Source organism: Lonchura striata, chromosome Z (assembly GCF_046129695.1).
Source record: "Lonchura striata isolate bLonStr1 chromosome Z, bLonStr1.mat, whole genome shotgun sequence".
NCBI lineage: Eukaryota > Metazoa > Chordata > Aves > Passeriformes > Estrildidae > Lonchura > Lonchura striata.
The window spans coordinates 56324025-56342480 of NC_134642.1; the positions used below are offsets into that span (position 1 = coordinate 56324025).

The following is an 18456-nucleotide window of genomic DNA, read 5'->3' on the forward strand; positions in this document are numbered from 1 at the left end:
AGAGGAGGGCAACAAGGCTGGTGAGGGGCTTGGAACACAAGCCCTATGAGGTATGTTTTAGGGAGTTGGGGTTGTTTAGCCTGGTGAAGAGGAGGCTTAGAGGTGACATTATTGCTCTCTACAGCTTCCTGAAGGGAGGTTGCAGACAGGTGGGGATGGGTCTCTTGCACCGGGCAGCAACTGACAGAACAAGAGGACGCAGCCTCAAGCTATGTCAGGGAAGGTTTAGGTTGGATATTAGGAAAAAATTTTTCACTGAAAGAGTAATAAAATAGTGGAATTGTCTTCCCGGAGAGGTGGTAGAATCACCATCTCTGGATATGTTTAAAAAAAGACTGGACTTGGTACTTGGTGCTGTAGTCTAGTTGTGGTGTTAGGGCATAGGTTGGACTTGATGATCTTAGAGGTCTCATCCAACCTCATTGTTCTGTGATTCTGTGTGATTCTGTAATATTTTAATAAAACTCAAGACCTGAAGTATGAAATTGCTGGAAATGGAACACAAAAATTTTCAACAGATTTGCTGAACAGCTTTCCCAGTAATTTCTTCATCACATAAGTACATCAGAAAATTTAGATCTTTATTATTCTCACTAACTTATAAACTAATTGCAATAACACTGTTTCTCTTATTTGAAAGAAACAGTAAGAAATCCTAATTTAGTTTAAATGACAGAAACATGCATTATAACAGATTCATCTGGTAAGTGATACGATATTTATGTTTCTTAAAACCTTTAAATGTTAACAGAAAACTACTAAAGTGTACCTCACCTTTCTTTAAAACCTTAGAGTTTTAGAGGGAGTTTGGTAGTTTGAAAGAGAAACAGCAGATTTCAGAATGCCAAAATTATTTAGAATTCTAACAGCATCACTGACGCTTAGATGCTTCAGACTATGGTCCTATTTAAAATGTATGCATAAACTCAAAAATTGCAGAACTAAAACCTCCAAAAAGCAAAACAGCTAAACTGTTAGACTGTATTAAAGCCAGTTAAGCATATTTGGCCTTAGAACACATAAAAAATACCAAACTTCAGGCTCAGGCTGAACTGAAGAGTTACAGCAATCAGAAGATTAGGTAATCAAGAAAGAAAGGTTGTGATAAAATCTTGTAATCAAACACAGAATCTTTTAAAAAAGATGAAACATTTTAGATTACACTGAACAGCAGATACTCACTAGACAGCAGCTATTTAAAAAAAAACAAACTATAAGAAAGAGGGCTTACCTATTGAGACAGGAATTGCCTTCAGATCTAAATGCCACATATGTAGTAATGATTGGTTTTGTGTATACTCTATCACTATTAAGTAGAATTTTTCAGAGAATCCATTCTGCTGCTTTCCTGGTGAAATTGAGAATGGAAAGACCTTAGGGGTTATTCACCTGAAAGCAAAACTAAATTTTGCTGTCTACCAAATAATCAGATTAAACTAACAGGAACTAATACTGAAATGCAATGGTCTGACTGCATCTCTTACATTAGCTTTGTTTTTGTCCACAACTAACAAACACTACAATTACATGTACGCTCATGTAAGAAGTGCCAGTGTTTCCTTTCAGAGATGACAATACATTTGCCTGTCTTTGCTATGTTTAAAGTTAAATCCCAGAATGTATTATCAATACAGTACAGTCTAGAAAAGAGAAAGCAATACAATGCTTCTTCCTAAGAATTTACTTGCCCCAGTTACACACAAAAATAAAATATGAATTGTATTATCAACAGATGCCCATTTCTGAAGAGTTCACCCATGTATTTTCTTCCCTTCGTATACAAGTCAACCCATTAGGACCAAGAAGGAAGAGTTAATTTAGGGACTCTTTTTCCTCCATGATTCCTCTGACCCTTGAGGTGTGTGTATACATAAAACATTACATGAATAAGCTGTATTTGCCCTGTGCTTTTAACATTGCAGTAGTTATGGTACCATATAAAAATTAAGTGGATTTGTTATTTTTAAAAACAATATGAGGTAACTACCTTCATGCATTATTAAATAGGAAAGAAGAAAGTGCTACAAAATAATTTCAAATTAGAATGCATGCAAATTATACGGCTCTAATTTAACAGTGTTTCAAAGGGTCCATTTAGCCCAACTCGTTACATGGGTGGCATACAGCAATCTATTACGGACTTTCAGAATACATACAGATGTATACAATTGTCTAAGATCAAATATTTCCCTATTTGTTCTAAAATTATTTCTGTGTATCATACTCAAGATGTAAACATACAATTATGCTGTAGAGTAACACTTCTTATGACCTCTATTTTGTTTCTTATTTTCAACATCTCAATTGTGTTTTTTGAACTCCACTGAGGGCTGGGATTATCTCCACTACTCCAAATCTCTTCCTCAGGTAAAACCAGCCAGTTCCAGACTCAAATAATCACTATGTCTATCCAATTTCCCTAAGTTCCTTTGACACTTTTCCACAACTCTTGCTTCTTTTAATTCAGAACTCCTATCTAGTACTGTAGATGACCTGGTATCACAAACTTTACTCTGACCTTTTTTTCCCTGCACATTATTTCATTGGAACAGAACAATGTGATGGCTATATAACCAAAAAACTGAGGCATTCCACCAAGGAAAACTATTAATTTTTCCAGAGCAATTCAGATCTGTCCAAGGACCTAGAAATCCGCACACTACTCACAGTATTACAGTGAGGAGGAATTGTCTGGCTTGCCATTTGTTGTACCATGCAAGGCCTGAGGAGCAATATTTAGCTGATGTAAAAGAGCATCCAACATTACAAGCCACAGTAAGTTTTGTCTGTTTTATACCCTACAAGTACTGGCTTCATATTTAAAACCCTTTCCCCCTTCATGTTAAGGTACTGCCTAACACAGGACACAATGGGTAACTTATGAGTTAAACTACTTGATCTAAAAGTTGGTTGCATACAACTCAAATAAGTGAAACACCCATGAGTTTCATCAGTTTCATTCTTCTGAAGATCTTAAATTAAGGTATTTGACATTAAAATTATAAAAGCCATTAAACAAGTTTTTTCTTCTGTGGAATGAAAAATAAAACACTGTCTTTAATGTTCTATGAAAAAAAAAAATTCTTTACCAGAGTCTGATAAACTGTTCTTCTTTGAAGGCATTTCCTTCACCTGGTTATTTAAAATAAATTCTTCTTGAAAAACATGCAATAACTGTGTTTTCCGGCCATGCTAAGGAAGTAAAAATGCACAAGAAGTGAGCATCCTGGTGTATACTTTTCAAGATTGTCTTTAACACAGGAGCTTCTAACTTGGTAAGTTAAACACACAAACAGAAGACTCCTCCGTAAAATGCATTTACATTACTCACATTCCTTTCATTTACAGGTACTGCTGAAAACAAATACAAAAATATATCAAAAACAGCCTAAGTACCCCAAATTTACCTAATGGAGAACTACAGGTATTGTCTTTATTATTAATGCTTTTTAAAAAGTTAATTATGACATGAGTATAGCAGATGTTCTTACAAGCTCTGTGATGGCATCCAGTTCAATGATACATCCCGGGCGAGCCGTAGATTGCTGACTTATGATGTTAAAAACTTCACCAACATATTTCTGTTTGAAAAGAATCAGAGGGGTGGTCTTGTAAACCCCTATGCATTTCTGTGTCACAATCTGCTAGATACATGCAACATCAACATGCAAATGTTAACGAAAGCATTAGATATAGACTAGCTGTGATTGACTAAGAACACCGGTAACATTTCCTGTTTTATGAAGAGCACATTTGGTTTTGATGGCTGAAAAGTGACAAGAGTATCTGGAAAGTCCCACATACAGCAATTTATTGTCCTTTCTCCAAAAGCTGCATTGTTGTCTCAACCTTTCCTCAGGATGACAATGCATCCACACAATTATTATTCCTTGGGGTGTAAGTACTTCACAGATATTTCCCACCTTGGGGTGTAAGCACTTCACAGATATTTCCCAATCAAAGCTTGGCCTGCCTCAATATGCAGAGTTTGAGATTAAATGAATTACAGTATAGCTAAAAAGCCTTACCTAATCTCTTTTTACAAGCAGAATAATCTGTGAAGTCCTCAGCAACCATCTTAGTCAGTCACCAAGTCTGAGCCTAGTGCAACTGAAAGAAGTCATAAACATGCAAAAACTTGAGATGGTTTTTCACTTACAGAAATTTCTGGGTTTGAGAGCTCACAGAGAAGTTTCTTAGCATCTATTACAGCTTGATATAATCTTAAATGCTGTCCATCACTAGCCACAAAGCAGGCACTTGGAGAATTACAGTATGCACCTGAAAAGAAGAAAGAAACTGCTCAAATATTCAAACACCACATGGCTTCATTTTTTGTTTTTTGACAACAGGCATTTTCAAAGTTATGACACAAAACTATACAACATAAAATAAAGTCCTCTTAACTTCTATTCACAAGCAAGAATTACAAAGTTTAAAGATGTGCTTAGCAATCAAATCAAAATATATGAAAGAAAATAATTCCATTTGCAAACTAGAGCTAAATCTCCCTCACCTTGTAGATGTTCAGCATGCTATGAAGTGTGCACTAGTACCTAAGTTTCTGCATAAACTCCTAAAACACCAAATACATACAATTGAACAGTAGAACATGGAAACTTTTTACACAGGCATAAAGAATTCCCAAGTATCAGAAGCTTGAAAATTTGTGAAATAAAGCACCCATGCTTAACATTTTTTCCAGTACATTCAAGTATCTCTGCATTATCTATTAAAGTGCATTATTAGGTTATATTAATTTTATTCTAGAATACCTCACAAGTCAGAAAATTAAACTCACCAAGGCAATAGCTGGGTATAAGTGTGGGCAGCCATGCAACATTAGAAAAAGCTGAAACATGAAGAGAATTGATCCGAGCAAGTTCAGAAACTCCACCAGAAAAGGACAAAGGCCCAACAGGATCTACTCTCCATAGAATAAGTTCACTGTACACAGTGTTGGGATCCTGGGATGTCACGTTTTCATTGCCTCTATTCTGATGTCTTACTGGTGACTCCTGAGACTTAAAACACTCATTTGCCTGTATTGCTTTCTCAACATCTGGTGAAATTAGAGCATTATCATGTGAGGTTGTAAGCAGCAGTGGTAACACTGAGTGGCAAGCCAAGTCGTTAAGATGAAAACGGTGACCACAATATCGGGATTTGTGTGAAATACTGAGTACAGTTGAAAAGGCAGATTCTTCAGCAAAACTCACTAGCCACTGGTTCAGTGACCCATCTGCATGTTTGGAAATCATCATAACATTAGGTGTAAAGATACTTAGTTTTAAGTCATTGGTTGATTTACTATGTCCAGAAGAGATAAGCATAGATGAAGATCGTGTAAGGCCAGTAGGTTTTTGTTTGCCTTGTTGAATAGCTAAGTCAACATTTTTGGTACAAGCATACATCACTATACTTCTGCAAAGAGAGTTTGCATCACCTGCTGGAAACGCAACAGGAATTCTTGAGACAAATGACACCTGCAATTTTAGGAAAGAAAGACTAAGTATTAGAGTTCCCATCATACTTTTCACTGAACATCAGTGTAAAATGCAGGAGGAATAAAGTACCTGCACCTGGCGAAACATGCCAGGCTGATATTCATCCAGCCAGTCCACATGCCACACCAGCAAGGAGCCATCCATAGGATGTATACTGAAGAGCATGTCAGCATTTTTACTCCATTCAGAAAGCAGAACTTCGATTTCATTATCAAAAACAGCAGAGGATAAAGGAACAAGGCTTGAATATGGAGCAGCTTTTTCATCACCCAGTTCCTTCTTCTCTTGGTTTCCTTTTTGTTCATCTCCATTTTCATCAGCTTCTACAATACACACATACATATATATGTGCAATGAAGCACTTAAGCATCATATATATAGCCGTATATAGAGATACTATATTCAAAACCAAAAGGATAATAAGCAGTGTTATTCAGGCACTGGAGCTAATTTCAGGCCTTTTATAAGCTACTCATATGAGAACTAATTTAAAAGGAAAACAATTACAATAATAAATCCTCTAACAGAGCTCAGTGTCTAACAAACCAAAATAGTTTATATTGCACCTTAATTTGAAATATTTTTCTTTCCCCTTATTTTATACAAATTTTTGCATGCATAGACAGAACAAAGGACAATAATCTCCACAATGTATATATTCAAGTGCATTGACTGTACTATGTTATAGAATAAAGCTATTTAAATTTACTGTACATTTATATCTAAATAAAAGAAGTTAATTCTAAAGTTGCTCCTGCTTCCTTAATATTGAAGTAACATTTTCATAGGAAGGCCTCCAGACAAACCTAATTAAATAATACAGTTTTCAGCATAAATAACTCAAAATTACTAGAACAACTATGAAAAGAGAAACCAGAAACAACTATGAAAAGAGAAACCAGAACTTCCAGATGCATTTTTTTTAAAGTCACTTAGATACTTTCAGTGTATGGGAAAAAAATGCATTGAAATGCCACTGTAATGTGTCTGTACCCTTGTACATCAAGTTGCCAATCTCTAAGTTCCCCCTGGGGGAACAGTACAAATTACTTTAAAAACTGTATGCCATTTCTCTATATGACATATATATCTGTATGACTTTTACCTTCTTCTGATCTGCCATCCATTTGATTAGAATCCTCAGTATTAGTCTCAGGGGAATGATGTTCAAAACTCCTTTTAAGTTGTTGCAAAAACACTTCCATAGATAAGGTAAAATGAAGTTCCTTGTTGTTTAGCCAGTGTACAATAAAAGGTCCACTTTTTTCTTCATTTTCACCAAGACTTAGAGATGTGATAGAAGGCAGTAGAGGAATATCTACCAGAAAAAGATACTGATTGACTTTTTTGAGAACTAAGTAAGGTCAAAAAACAATTTTAGAGAAATGGTTTTTAAGCAGAAATCCTACAATGAAAAAATAAATCCACATATATTGCCACTTGTCATTCCCTGCACCACTGCCATCTGCTTTGAGACTTGTTCCACACAGAGGTTCTTTGGTATGCTTGCATTAGGATAACAATAGGGTCCTGCAATGTTGATGTAATACTGTGAATGCAGGTTATTTTTTTTTTTTTGCTACTACAGCTGAGTATGAACCAAATCATTTAAGCATAATCTTCCAACATTTAGTCCACAATGGATGCTGCAGTAGATATACACTGTAACCAAAGAACACAGAGGTTTACACTAGCGAAAACTAGTACGGAGATAAAACAATGCCCTCTGTAACACCATCACAAAACACCAGGAGTTCTAGTTCTGATACATCCTGTTAATTCACACAGCTGTTTGATGGTATTTGGTGTCCCATGTTGCTGTGAAAAATAAAGCAGTAACCACAAAGTGTGTGACAGAAACAAGGGTCAGACTGCTGTAGAGTAATATAATCTAAATTAATCAAGGCTAAAAAGCAGACAGGTGATTTACTGCAATTTCCTCAAATGCGTGATAGAGCAACACGTTAAATCTCAAAGTGCATGTAATCCCACCTAGAAGTCTCCATGTATAGTCTCATCTCCTTCTGCTCTCTATTTATGCAGCATTACTTAAATTCCACATCCCAGGAGACAGAATACTTTTCAACCCAAAATGTGTTTTTATCAAAATCAGCAATAGTTTCAATTACTAATCGTTCAATCTAGTCAAAGAAAATTGTAATTGAGAGCATTAAAGATAAAAGAAAGGAGCACCATGACAATTAGCGGTTTTGTTGTGGGTAAAGGATACAGCAGGGGAAGGGGGCAGAAGTAGCACAGGTCATTTAAGAAATACAGTCTATCTTCCTACACAGGCCAATGCCAGTCTCAAAAGTATCATTATACCTTTGGAAAGTAACAGAATCTGAAGGAAAAAATGCTGCTGCCACCCTTTGAAACGTGAAGCTACAGTAAATGTGAGTAAGGTGAACTAGAAAGATTATTTTTCAGATTAAATTATAAATCTATGTGCTTTATAAGTATTTATCAAAGTCATTAAAGAAATCACTTTTTTACCGATTTCCATCTAAAACTACCAGCTTCTAAATTATGTTCAGCTCTGGACATTATTCTTAGCGAATTTCCATTTGCTACATAAATCACAATCTCTCTTCCAAGAAAACTTCTAAGTCTTTGAATTCAGTAACTTTTCCTGCAATTGCCTAGAGACAATTTTGTCCTAGTAACCACTGCTTATTCCTTTCACACAATTCCACCCACGCTGAACACCAGAAAAAGTAAAATTACAGTATAAAAGTAGGTCTCAAGGATTTTTGTTGCATGTTATATTTATTCTTATATATATTCTTATATACAAGTATATATGAAAGCATTATTCTTCAAAATGTGAAGTGAATGAGAGATAAAGCTGTTTTGGCTTTAGTTTTTATCATATACTTTAAAATGCTGTAGTAATAACAAATTTTAAAGTAAGCGATCACAAACCAATTTAGTTTAAATCAAATTAAAGGAAATACAATTTTTGGATTAAATTGAATTTCAAAAGGGCACACAAAAAGGCCTACTTTAAAAATGTGGTTAGACTTAAGAGGTACTTAAAGACTTGACTGTGAGGGAGAACACGCATTTCTTCAAATTAAGATTTAAAATGTGGAAGTTACTTCAGAGCTTCTACAATAAAGAACAAACTGTTATCCTCCAATCAACTGAGTTAAAAGACCAAGCAATCCAAGACATTAAAACAGATACTGATTAATATAGATAACATAAAAAGAATACAAGATTAGAAAAGCCAAAGATAAGTTGTAAGTATCTAATTTTTCTAATCTTTTTCAAAATTATATTTATCCTCATTCTTTGAGTTTGCTGCTTGGCATATTTATACAGCAAAGTCTATCAAAGGCAAAATTATAAAGTTTGCATAGTTGTGCTGGTTTTGGCTGGGGCAGAGTTAACTTTCTTCATGGTGAATGGTAATGGGCCATGTTTTGTACTTGTGCTGAATACAGGGTTGACAATGCAGAGATGTTTTTGTTGTTGCTGGGCAGGGTTTACACAGAGCCAAGGCCTTTTCTGGTTTTTGTACTGTTGCACTGATGAGGAACACGAGGCTACACTGGACATTGGGAGAACACACAGCTAGGACAGGTGACTGAAACTGACCAAAGGGATACTCCAGACCACAGGACATCATCGTCAGTGCTTGAAGTGGGAGAAGGGAGGAAGAAGAGGGAAAGTTTGAAGGGATGGTATTTGTTATCCCAAATGACCAGGAGGTGTGATAGGGCTGTGCTCTCCTGGAGATGGCCGAAGATCTCCCTGCCCTCAGGAAGCACTGAAGTCATTCCTTTTGTCTCTTTGGTTGTGTATGCAGCTCTTGTTTTCCCTATTGAGGAAAGCAAGGTGGAGATAAATCCTATTAAATTGGTTTTATCTCAACCCAGGAGGTATCTAGCTTTTACCCTTCTGATTCTCTCCCCAGTCCTGCAGGGAGTGAGCAAGCAACTGCCTGGGGCTTGGTTGATAGCTAACCAGGACATTAGCTATTCTGTATAAAATAAGAAATGCTTTAAAAATAAGTAAAAAATATGGTCAAAGATTATGTGTTTCCTACATGAAAAGATTAGCTCGCCCACTGTGCAATCTGAAGAGGAAAAAATATAGAGGAGATATACAAATCTCCAAGAAGCTTTCAAGAAACTTTCCTATGTGACACTGGGTAGTAACAAGCAATGACTGGAGACTTTTCCAGTAGAAATATGATAGCACTGATGGTACAGCACAAAACCGTAAGAAGTTTCCTTCTGGTAGGCTGTATGTGATTCTAGTCCTGTCTGTTAAAATATGAACCAATTAACCACTACTTAAAATGCTGAAGAATAATCAAGGAGAAAGTGTTTAGAGCTTTGCTTAGCACAGCAGTGTTAATGGAAGTCACTTGTTCTTTCCAATCATACCAGACTGTATACCTAGAAACATGAACTAATCATAAATGCCCTTAGCTGAAAATTGGTCTTTCAAACAATGGTAAGTAGGAACAGAAAGACAATACTATAAAACAGGGCTTAATTAATTGAAGAAAATAATTACACAGTATGTTTTTTCATTAAGTCTAGACACAGAAAACCACATCAGAACCTTCACGAAACACCATTCCATACTGCATTTCTAGTTAGCTCTTCAATGAGCAGACACACACATCATCTTCAGCATAGACAAGAATAATAAAGACAGAAGTATCAGCAGCTACGGGGAATTTTCCTCAACCCCATCAACATGCTGTTCCAGTGCAAGGCAATATCAAAGTTTATGGAACACAGGACGAAGTCATGTTTTGTCTGGTTCACAGACATAAGTACACAAATGTGTGGTTATTCCAGCACTAAAGTGTCAGTGTTCATTTTAAAAACTTAGACATTTTTTATTTTATCAGTGTGTTCTCAGTATCATAGCAAATTCACAGTAAATTTTAACTCCAGTTACAAATACTTAGCTTTCTCCATTTTAGACACTATCAATCTGACTTAAATGATGAACAACATAAAAGACAAGATTACTGCAGTGGAAATTTATTCAAATTATTTAATTACTGTATAAAGTTCTTTCACGCAAAAATGAAACCAACATACTAGCAATTTTGCATGATTATATAAATACTCAACTATAGTAAAACACAGTGAACCCTGGATCAGGGAAGAAATTATGATGTCTGGGCTCCAGATCAGAAGGCTGAAGGATAGCTTTATTAAAACTATATTGTATTACAATTATTATTGTATTAATATACTATTTAAAGAGATACTATACTATTCTACATACTTCTTACTTACCTAACTAACAAACCCATTACTCTCTGGTGAGAATCCAAGACACAGCGGGATCCAATTGGTCATTGAACCCAAACAACCTTCACCAGAATCCAATCAAGTAATCACTTCAGGTAAACAATCTCCATAGCACATTCCACATGGGGAAAACAAGGAAGCAGAGATAAAGATTGTTTCATCTTCTTCTCTCTGTCCTTATCCAAGAAATCCTGAGAGACAGAAATATGTCTCTCTGTCCAGAGAATGTGTATGTCACACTGAACAAATACATCTGCTAAGTTTCCATCGAGAACACATACCTAACAGCAACTAGAGTTCACTTCATAGCAAGGATTACATTTCTTACCCGTGGCTGGATTGATACTGGCAGCAATATGGTAGTGGCAAAGGGCATTTGCATGAGGAGGAATGTTCCTATGAGTTTCATGAGGATCTTGCTGATGCAGAGCATATCCAGTATGTGCTACAACAGCACCTGACCTCCTCCTTCCACGTCGGAAGTGCCTCAGGTTTAACTGCATGAAGAATAAGGCATAATTTAAAATCCTTTCAAAAATATAAAGCAGATTTAATCTGCAAGTGGTTTTCTAGGCGCTAATGAATGATATTTTTCAGCTTAAAAGCTAATTTGAAGAATCAGTGGAGTTTCTTGCAAACTTCTGCTGAGTCTGCAGTAGAGAAAAACCAGTGCCTTTGGATTTATTTATGAAGGCCCATAAAATAACTTCATGTAATAACTACTTCATACTTCAGTGCGTAGACTATGTTCATACACTTTTTACACTTACACAGAAAATACTCTTGTTTTTCATAAACATACACCATGCTTATTCAAGATTCTGAACAAAACAGAAATACTGAGTAGTCTCATTTAATGAAAAACTGGATCCGTACTTTGGATCTAATCAGATCAGCATTACAACACCCACAATACGCCCCAGTGAGTTCTAAGGTCTTCTTCTTTTATACAAATACTTGTTTCCAAAGGAAAGAATAATATTCAGTTTTTAAGACTGACCTACACAGTTCAAGCCTTTTGTGCTGTAGACATCTATGTAAGCACCCAAAGGTACACAACTGGTTTAAAAATGGTGTTACATTCTTGGCATTCCTTTCCACTAGCTGTGCTTTCCATCTTTACACAGCATAAGCATGTCAAACAGCCTTCTCTCAATTTTCACATAATTGCTCTTTCTGATTTCTAATGTTGCCTCTTATTTTCCACAGGAAAGAAATTCCTCCAGCTACCTTTTTCCTCCTCTCTTTGACTATTTCCTTTTTTCTGTTGTGCCTTTCAGCCTGTCATATTTTTCAGGTATGCTGCACTATTTTCCAGGTATAGCATGCATTAGGAGCATGCTAAATACATCACTCCATTACGATAAAAGCACAATGCCCACATATACTCTACATACCTTTGAAGCAGACCATTAATGCTATACTTTCTTCCTGATTCATACTAGTTAGAAAACACTACCTGGTAAGAATCATTTGCCTTAATGCTTATGAGCAGTCAGCTCTGAGGACTACAGCAGAAAGACTGTTTTTCTTCCTTCTATATGACTGCTTTTCCAGTTGCAGAAGTCAGAAAGAGCATCCCACAACTCCAGAGGTAACAAGTGAGCCCCTACCATATGTCTTAAGGCAGTATCACCCTTGGATTTCACATAACCTATATATCATGTGTGCTCCATACTGCTCCTAGCCCTTTGAACTAAATACTGCAAAGCATTCTTCTTCAGTCACCAGACAAAAATAGGCAGTTGTGACTTTGGAACAGTGTGTCTTCAATGTGAGAAGCTCAGTAGAAGAGCTGTCAGCTTAGCCTGCCCAAGAGATTTCAAGGAAATTCACCCTTTCATAACGTATTATGCACATCTCTGGTATAAAGGATTTCAGCTTGTGATACATGTCTGAGTTACAAATTACAAACTTGTCTAAGATCACAGGTTTTATGTGTGTTTATTCTCACTGTTCAATTTCAATTCTTACCTCCAATGCACTATGCACTTTTTCTTTACTTGAAGTATTTCTCTTGAAGTTGTTTGTGAAGTTCGCTGCTTCACTCCAATTGCTGTATCCTCCCCCATACAACAGACTGTCATTGGGTAACAAAGTCTCTGCCCAGAGACGACAAACATTATCCTTACAGCAAGTCAGGAGTACATTGCAGACAGCACCACTAATGAAAGAAAATTTAAGGAGTGAAGAAGCTGCTAACTATTACACAGCATCAAAATAAACCAACGTTTCCGAACAGTTTTCCACTACCAGTCTTTGGAATTGCACCAACTTACAGATACCAGTGCAAGAAAAACTCATCAATGTATTTTTAGGAAAATAATTGATGTAGGAAAGGCCTTCCCCTCTGTTCAAGTATCTGACCATAAATCACCTCAAACGTCATCGCAAAATAGTGCAACAGCAAATTGTGGATTTTAGTTTAAAGAAAAATTCATATCTAGAATAGCAAAATGTAAATTTTTATCTTTTAAAGTTATTCACATAAAAAGCTAATAATATTCTGAATACTTGATCATTATTCAAGATCTTAATGGTATATACCACTTACAAAATAATATATATCCAGAAATTCAGATAATACCAGGAAAACAACAGAAAATTTAAATCTACAAGTTTTCCTTAATTACTATTTTCCAAGTGTAACTTGTGTTAAATATATAGCCAAAAAATTCAATCACCCTCAACTAGATACTAGAAAAAACTATGCAGATCATCGTGGTTCCAGGTCATACAAGTTCACAATTTAGCTCTACATACAGCTCAAAAGCTATGACCAGATTGTTCAGCAGCAAATTCCCTTAGGAATCATGGAGCAGGTGGATTTTTGCCAGTAAAGTACAGAGTAAGAACTATAGATTTCTGAAGAGTCTTAAAGACTAGTATAACAAACAACATAAACTTGCTCAATACAAATGAACGCAAATTTGTTCACTGTTTGGAATAACATGGCAAAAAGATGGCTGCAGGCCACAAAAATGCTAACACTATTTCAGTTTAAGACTGAAAGTACTGGGGAAAACTAGGGACAGGTCATTTTGGAATCATCTGAACACAACCCTAACACCTCAAAATAAAGGTATCAGTTCCAAATGATACCTTTATTAAATTTCCAGATATTATTTCTGACAGAGGTCTAGCTTTGTACTAGGTAGAGAAACCAATAAAAAGACATGAAAATATTTGAATGTTTGTGAAAGAGGACTTCAAGTCACAGGATTTTTGTTCTGATTCCATCAGGATATGTCAGGATTAAATGCATGAATGGTCACTTAGTGCACCAAAGAGACATGGCTTTTAAAGAGCTGATTTTGTATTTAGTTCAATACCTAAGTCAGTCTCTGAGACTTCTATCTTTTCAGTTCTTTCCCAGGTAAGAGGATACTTGTCATCCTCTCAAGAGCAGAAACAATATAAAAGGTGTGCATACTCAATAACTGAAGTTAAACATAATTCTGTGACTATTGACTGTTAGAGAGAGGCAGACTGTACAGTTTGGGGTTTTTTGGGGGCAATTTATGAACTAGGTATTAGAACTACTGACCGTGGCATAAATTTACTGGTCTTTCTCCATGAAAATGAATTTACTGATCGAGGATGAGCCAAATAAACAAATGAAAAATCAAGCTCTTTTGCTTGGTTTTCTGGACTGGCACCAGGTGGTGATACAGCTGACCGCCAGCTCTCTGCATTGTACCATACTTTCACAAGACAGTCATCCTGTGGAAAGACAAAAATAGACAGTAAATAAGATTACCTTGTGTAAGAATGTGATGCATTTCAAGTACTTTAGAGTACATCTCCTGAGGTTTCATTTTTCTTTAAAGTGCTTTTCTGATCAGAGAGGAACAGTTCCATAAAAGGAACTTCAAAACATGATCTTAAAGAAAACACAGGAGCAGAACTTCCACCTAACTCCTGTCATTACTAACCTGGATTTCATATAGACCCTTCTGATTAGCTGCCAATTTTTAATCCTAAAAACACAACTTGCATTAGCTTGAGATGTCATTCAAATGTTAATGCAACTAATTCTACCTTGTCAGAAAACCTCCCAAACCCCTGCATAAATTTAACTGTTAGAAAAACAAACAGAGGTCATAGATGTTATCTCAAAACCCAAGCTCAGTAGTGCTCAAACTGCTTTTTTCAGATACACATATAAATTGATTATGCCTTCATGGACTAGATAAATTAATCTGGACCCAGATTCACAAGTTGTTGATCAACTATTAAATGTGAATGACACTAAGATATTGAAATAACCTGCATATGCATAACATGACCCTACTAGGGGGAGAATAGGTTGGTGCTGCTGACCAGCATTGTCCCTCACAAAAAGTTAAGTAAAGGTGTAAGACATAGAAGCAAGGATGTGCTTTAAGGGTTCTCCAAGCAGGTAACTAACTTAAGCATTTATGGTAAAAAACATGCTATTAATTTTCCTACTTACTAATTTTCTTACTTATTCAGTAATTTGCTTTGAAGGAATTTATAATCTAAAATAACAGGACATAAGATATTGGAATCAAAAACTCTGAAATAATATTACCCTTATATAAGCTACTTGCAGATTAATTAATTTTTCCACCATTACATCAAATTGTAACTTTAGAAATCATTAAGCCATTTACATTTGACTTGTAAAATTAACTCCTATCCATCAAAAAACGGTGGAATACATATATATTGTTGACAATAACAAAACACTTGCTTTTTACATAAAACAAACAGAAAATTTTAATTTGTTTGAAAAATGGCTGGAATGGCTCTCCTTTCTGTGACAGTTAAAAGCATCACAGAACATACAGCAAGAAATACAACATACAAATAAGCACAAAAAGAATGGAGCATGAGAATTTCTTGCTTTGTTTTTATACAGATAATAGTCTATCATGAAGAAAGTGTAGTATTTCACTTTATATGATGGAAGCTTGTTAACTGGAGTACAGTTTCCCTAGAAAAGAAAATCTAGGCAATTTTACAGATTTGTTACATCTTAATCTTTAAAGATAGAAAATGTCTTAGAAGTTATTCTTCCACTCAAGCATGATGACCTGAAATGGTAAACTTTAAAGAAAAAACATACACATACAACTGATAAAGATGTGCACTACTCATCTGTTCCTGATACACATAACTGAACCACAAAACTATGAATGACAACTACCTCTCAAAAGCAAGATTTATTTGCAGACTGAATTGTTACAGTGAGCTCATGGGCACTCTGTGCCCCCTTCCCTGGGACCCTGTGACTCTGATCAAGATAACCCTGGACCCCTCCTTCCTGCCCCAACGGGGTTGGTGGAGAGCCAGGGAAGCCCACCCTGTCCAAAGTCTATATAGACCCCTGACATTTCCTGTTTGTCTTCTTTTGTCCCGCTCTCCACATGGACATGACAGAATAAAGAGAGCTGAACCAACGTGTATCGGGAAGATATCGGTAAGAGCCTCTTTTGGAAATCTTTGCCATCTCCTGATATTCCTCCCCTCAAAGCCTTGGATCTCTGCGCTAGCCTGATAATTAAGGGGGCTGAGAGGGGGAATCGTCACTGAATCACCTTCAACTCTTTGTCTTTCAAGCATGTATTAAGGGCTACTATGACCCAAACAGCCAAGTTCCACATTAGTACTAAATCAAACACTGCTCTAACCACTTATTATGATTATGTGTGCACACTAATTTTTCTTTCATGCTCCCATGACAGACTAGGACAAATTGCAAAACTGTCTTTTATTCTTCAGTCTGAAAAATGTTCTGTCAGGTTAATTTTGCTCTGGATTCTGTGACATTTAAACCAGGTTTTCACTAGTATCAGCAACTGATCTTAATCTTACATACTAGCATGTTGTTTTGTATCTAGTAACTCTGTAGCCTCTCCTAGGTTCTTTAGATGGTAGCAGAAATTTGAGGCATTACTCCCATTCATATTCCTTAACAAGTAATATAAATTCACATACGGGTTTGTCACATTTGTTCACTGGATCCTCTATATGATCTTTTTCTTTCTGCTTTGACTTCAAAAGACATTATTGTCTTATAAAACCTGAACAAGTTTGGTTAAATAAAAGATTAGTTTGTTTCAGGAAAACAAAAGACTGACACTTTGTTTTAATTTTTTTGCTTATTTTGCCAAGGGGTTCTGCTTTTGCTGACAAACTGCTCTATATTGAGCACACGGAACTAACTAGTGCGATTGGCCACAAACACTGTCATGAATCATGTGCCAATATGGAGGGGAATGTGAATCTCTTCTACAGACACAGAACAACATACACATATATTTACACAAAAGCTATGAAAGAGCTATTTTTCATTTTTTTTAATAGACTTTGTTATTTTGATTATACTTCCTCACTAGAGTAGGATAGCTAGCAGTGATTTCATCCACAGATTCCACAATTCCCCAAAACTCTTTTTTTTTCTGATGTCTTATAATTTGGCATCATTAAAAATCAGTATTTTAGAATAGTAAGCAGTGAATATTTAGTATGTCACCTACCTGCCTCACACTACCTTTCTACCAAATTCGTGTTTACCAAGATGTAAAGACACACAGACAGACTACACAAAAATCATGAAAAAAATTTTTTTCATTAAATAACCTTTTTTTTTTAATATGTTTTTGTTGGTTTGCTTTAATAGCTTGTATGATAAAGATATAATTTCCTTATCTGATATAAGGAAAAAAATGCTTACCTTTCCAGCAGTAGCAAAAAACTCTCCATCTGGTGAGAATTTCATTAAACAAACTTGAGAAGCAGTTCTATGGAATAAAGACAATTAAAAAGAGAAAAACTACTTTAATAACTTTTACAAAATTCTAAACATTCTTTTCCTTGAATGTGTAAAAAGTTTTTAAGTACAAGTGTGTATTGTTGTGTGAAATAGCTAAGTTTTAACAAAGTACAAAAGACTAAGATACAAACTCATGTACAACTCATGGTTGTTATGATCCAGAAAACCGGAATCTTGTAGCTAAATATCCAATATTCAAAAATATCAGAGCAGAAAAGCAGCTGCTAATAGATTAAAATGCTCTACTTCCATTTCGATGGAAGTAGGATTATATGGCTCTCTAACTGGTCTCTGTTGTACCATACTATCTTCCAACATCTCTGAAAGACAGCTTCACTTCCCATATTCCCTACAATTACAACTCAAGAAAATACAACTCAAGTGTAAAAGGAATGATGTAGTTTAAAAGTGCCTGAAAGTAGCTTTTACATGAATGGGAACACTGCTCTAAGATGTGACACCAAAATATTCTAAACCTAATGATGTGGTTAACTTTTGGAGCATTTTACTTTAATTGGATGTCCTAATAGATGAGCTCTTTCACAGGGTTTGAAGCACTTAGTTATTAGCTAAGTAACAAAGCTTATTAATAGCAACAAGAACATACAAAAATTTAACTGAACAGGACAGATACAGAGTACATTTTAATCTTGAATTTAATACCCATTTAAGAAGTTGTTGAGGCCTAACTTTCAGAAGAGATTAAGTCAAGTTAAGGTCAATAAAAGCAGGGTGCATTTATGTGCAGTAACAGGAGCAAGGTAATTTCAAGAGCCCTGTATCAAAGAAGTCCACCCAGGTTTAACCAAAATTCTCCTGCTGGGGTAAATATGAAACCATTTGGGAATGTTTCATTCAGGCA

The 18456-nt window shown here is 35.7% G+C and overlaps 1 protein-coding gene across 5 annotated transcripts in view; it reads right to left on the reverse strand.

Annotated features, from left to right (window-relative positions):
* The window catches only part of DMXL1 (Dmx like 1), a 78922-nt gene that overhangs the window by 42782 nt on the left and 17684 nt on the right, over positions 1-18456 (reverse strand). For all 5 annotated transcript variants that reach the window (XM_077790386.1, XM_021546237.2, XM_021546235.3 and 2 more), the window contains exons 6-16: positions 17496-17562; positions 14340-14515; positions 12767-12956; positions 11121-11289; positions 6613-6825; positions 5577-5830; positions 4802-5486; positions 4160-4281; positions 3492-3581; positions 3090-3192; positions 1232-1348 (exon numbers count right to left, since the gene is read on the reverse strand). In XM_077790386.1, the coding sequence (XP_077646512.1) occupies positions 1232-1348; positions 3090-3192; positions 3492-3581; positions 4160-4281; positions 4802-5486; positions 5577-5830; positions 6613-6825; positions 11121-11289; positions 12767-12956; positions 14340-14515; positions 17496-17562 (2186 nt within the window). The remainder of the gene's footprint in view (positions 1-1231; positions 1349-3089; positions 3193-3491; positions 3582-4159; positions 4282-4801; positions 5487-5576; positions 5831-6612; positions 6826-11120; positions 11290-12766; positions 12957-14339; positions 14516-17495; positions 17563-18456) is intronic.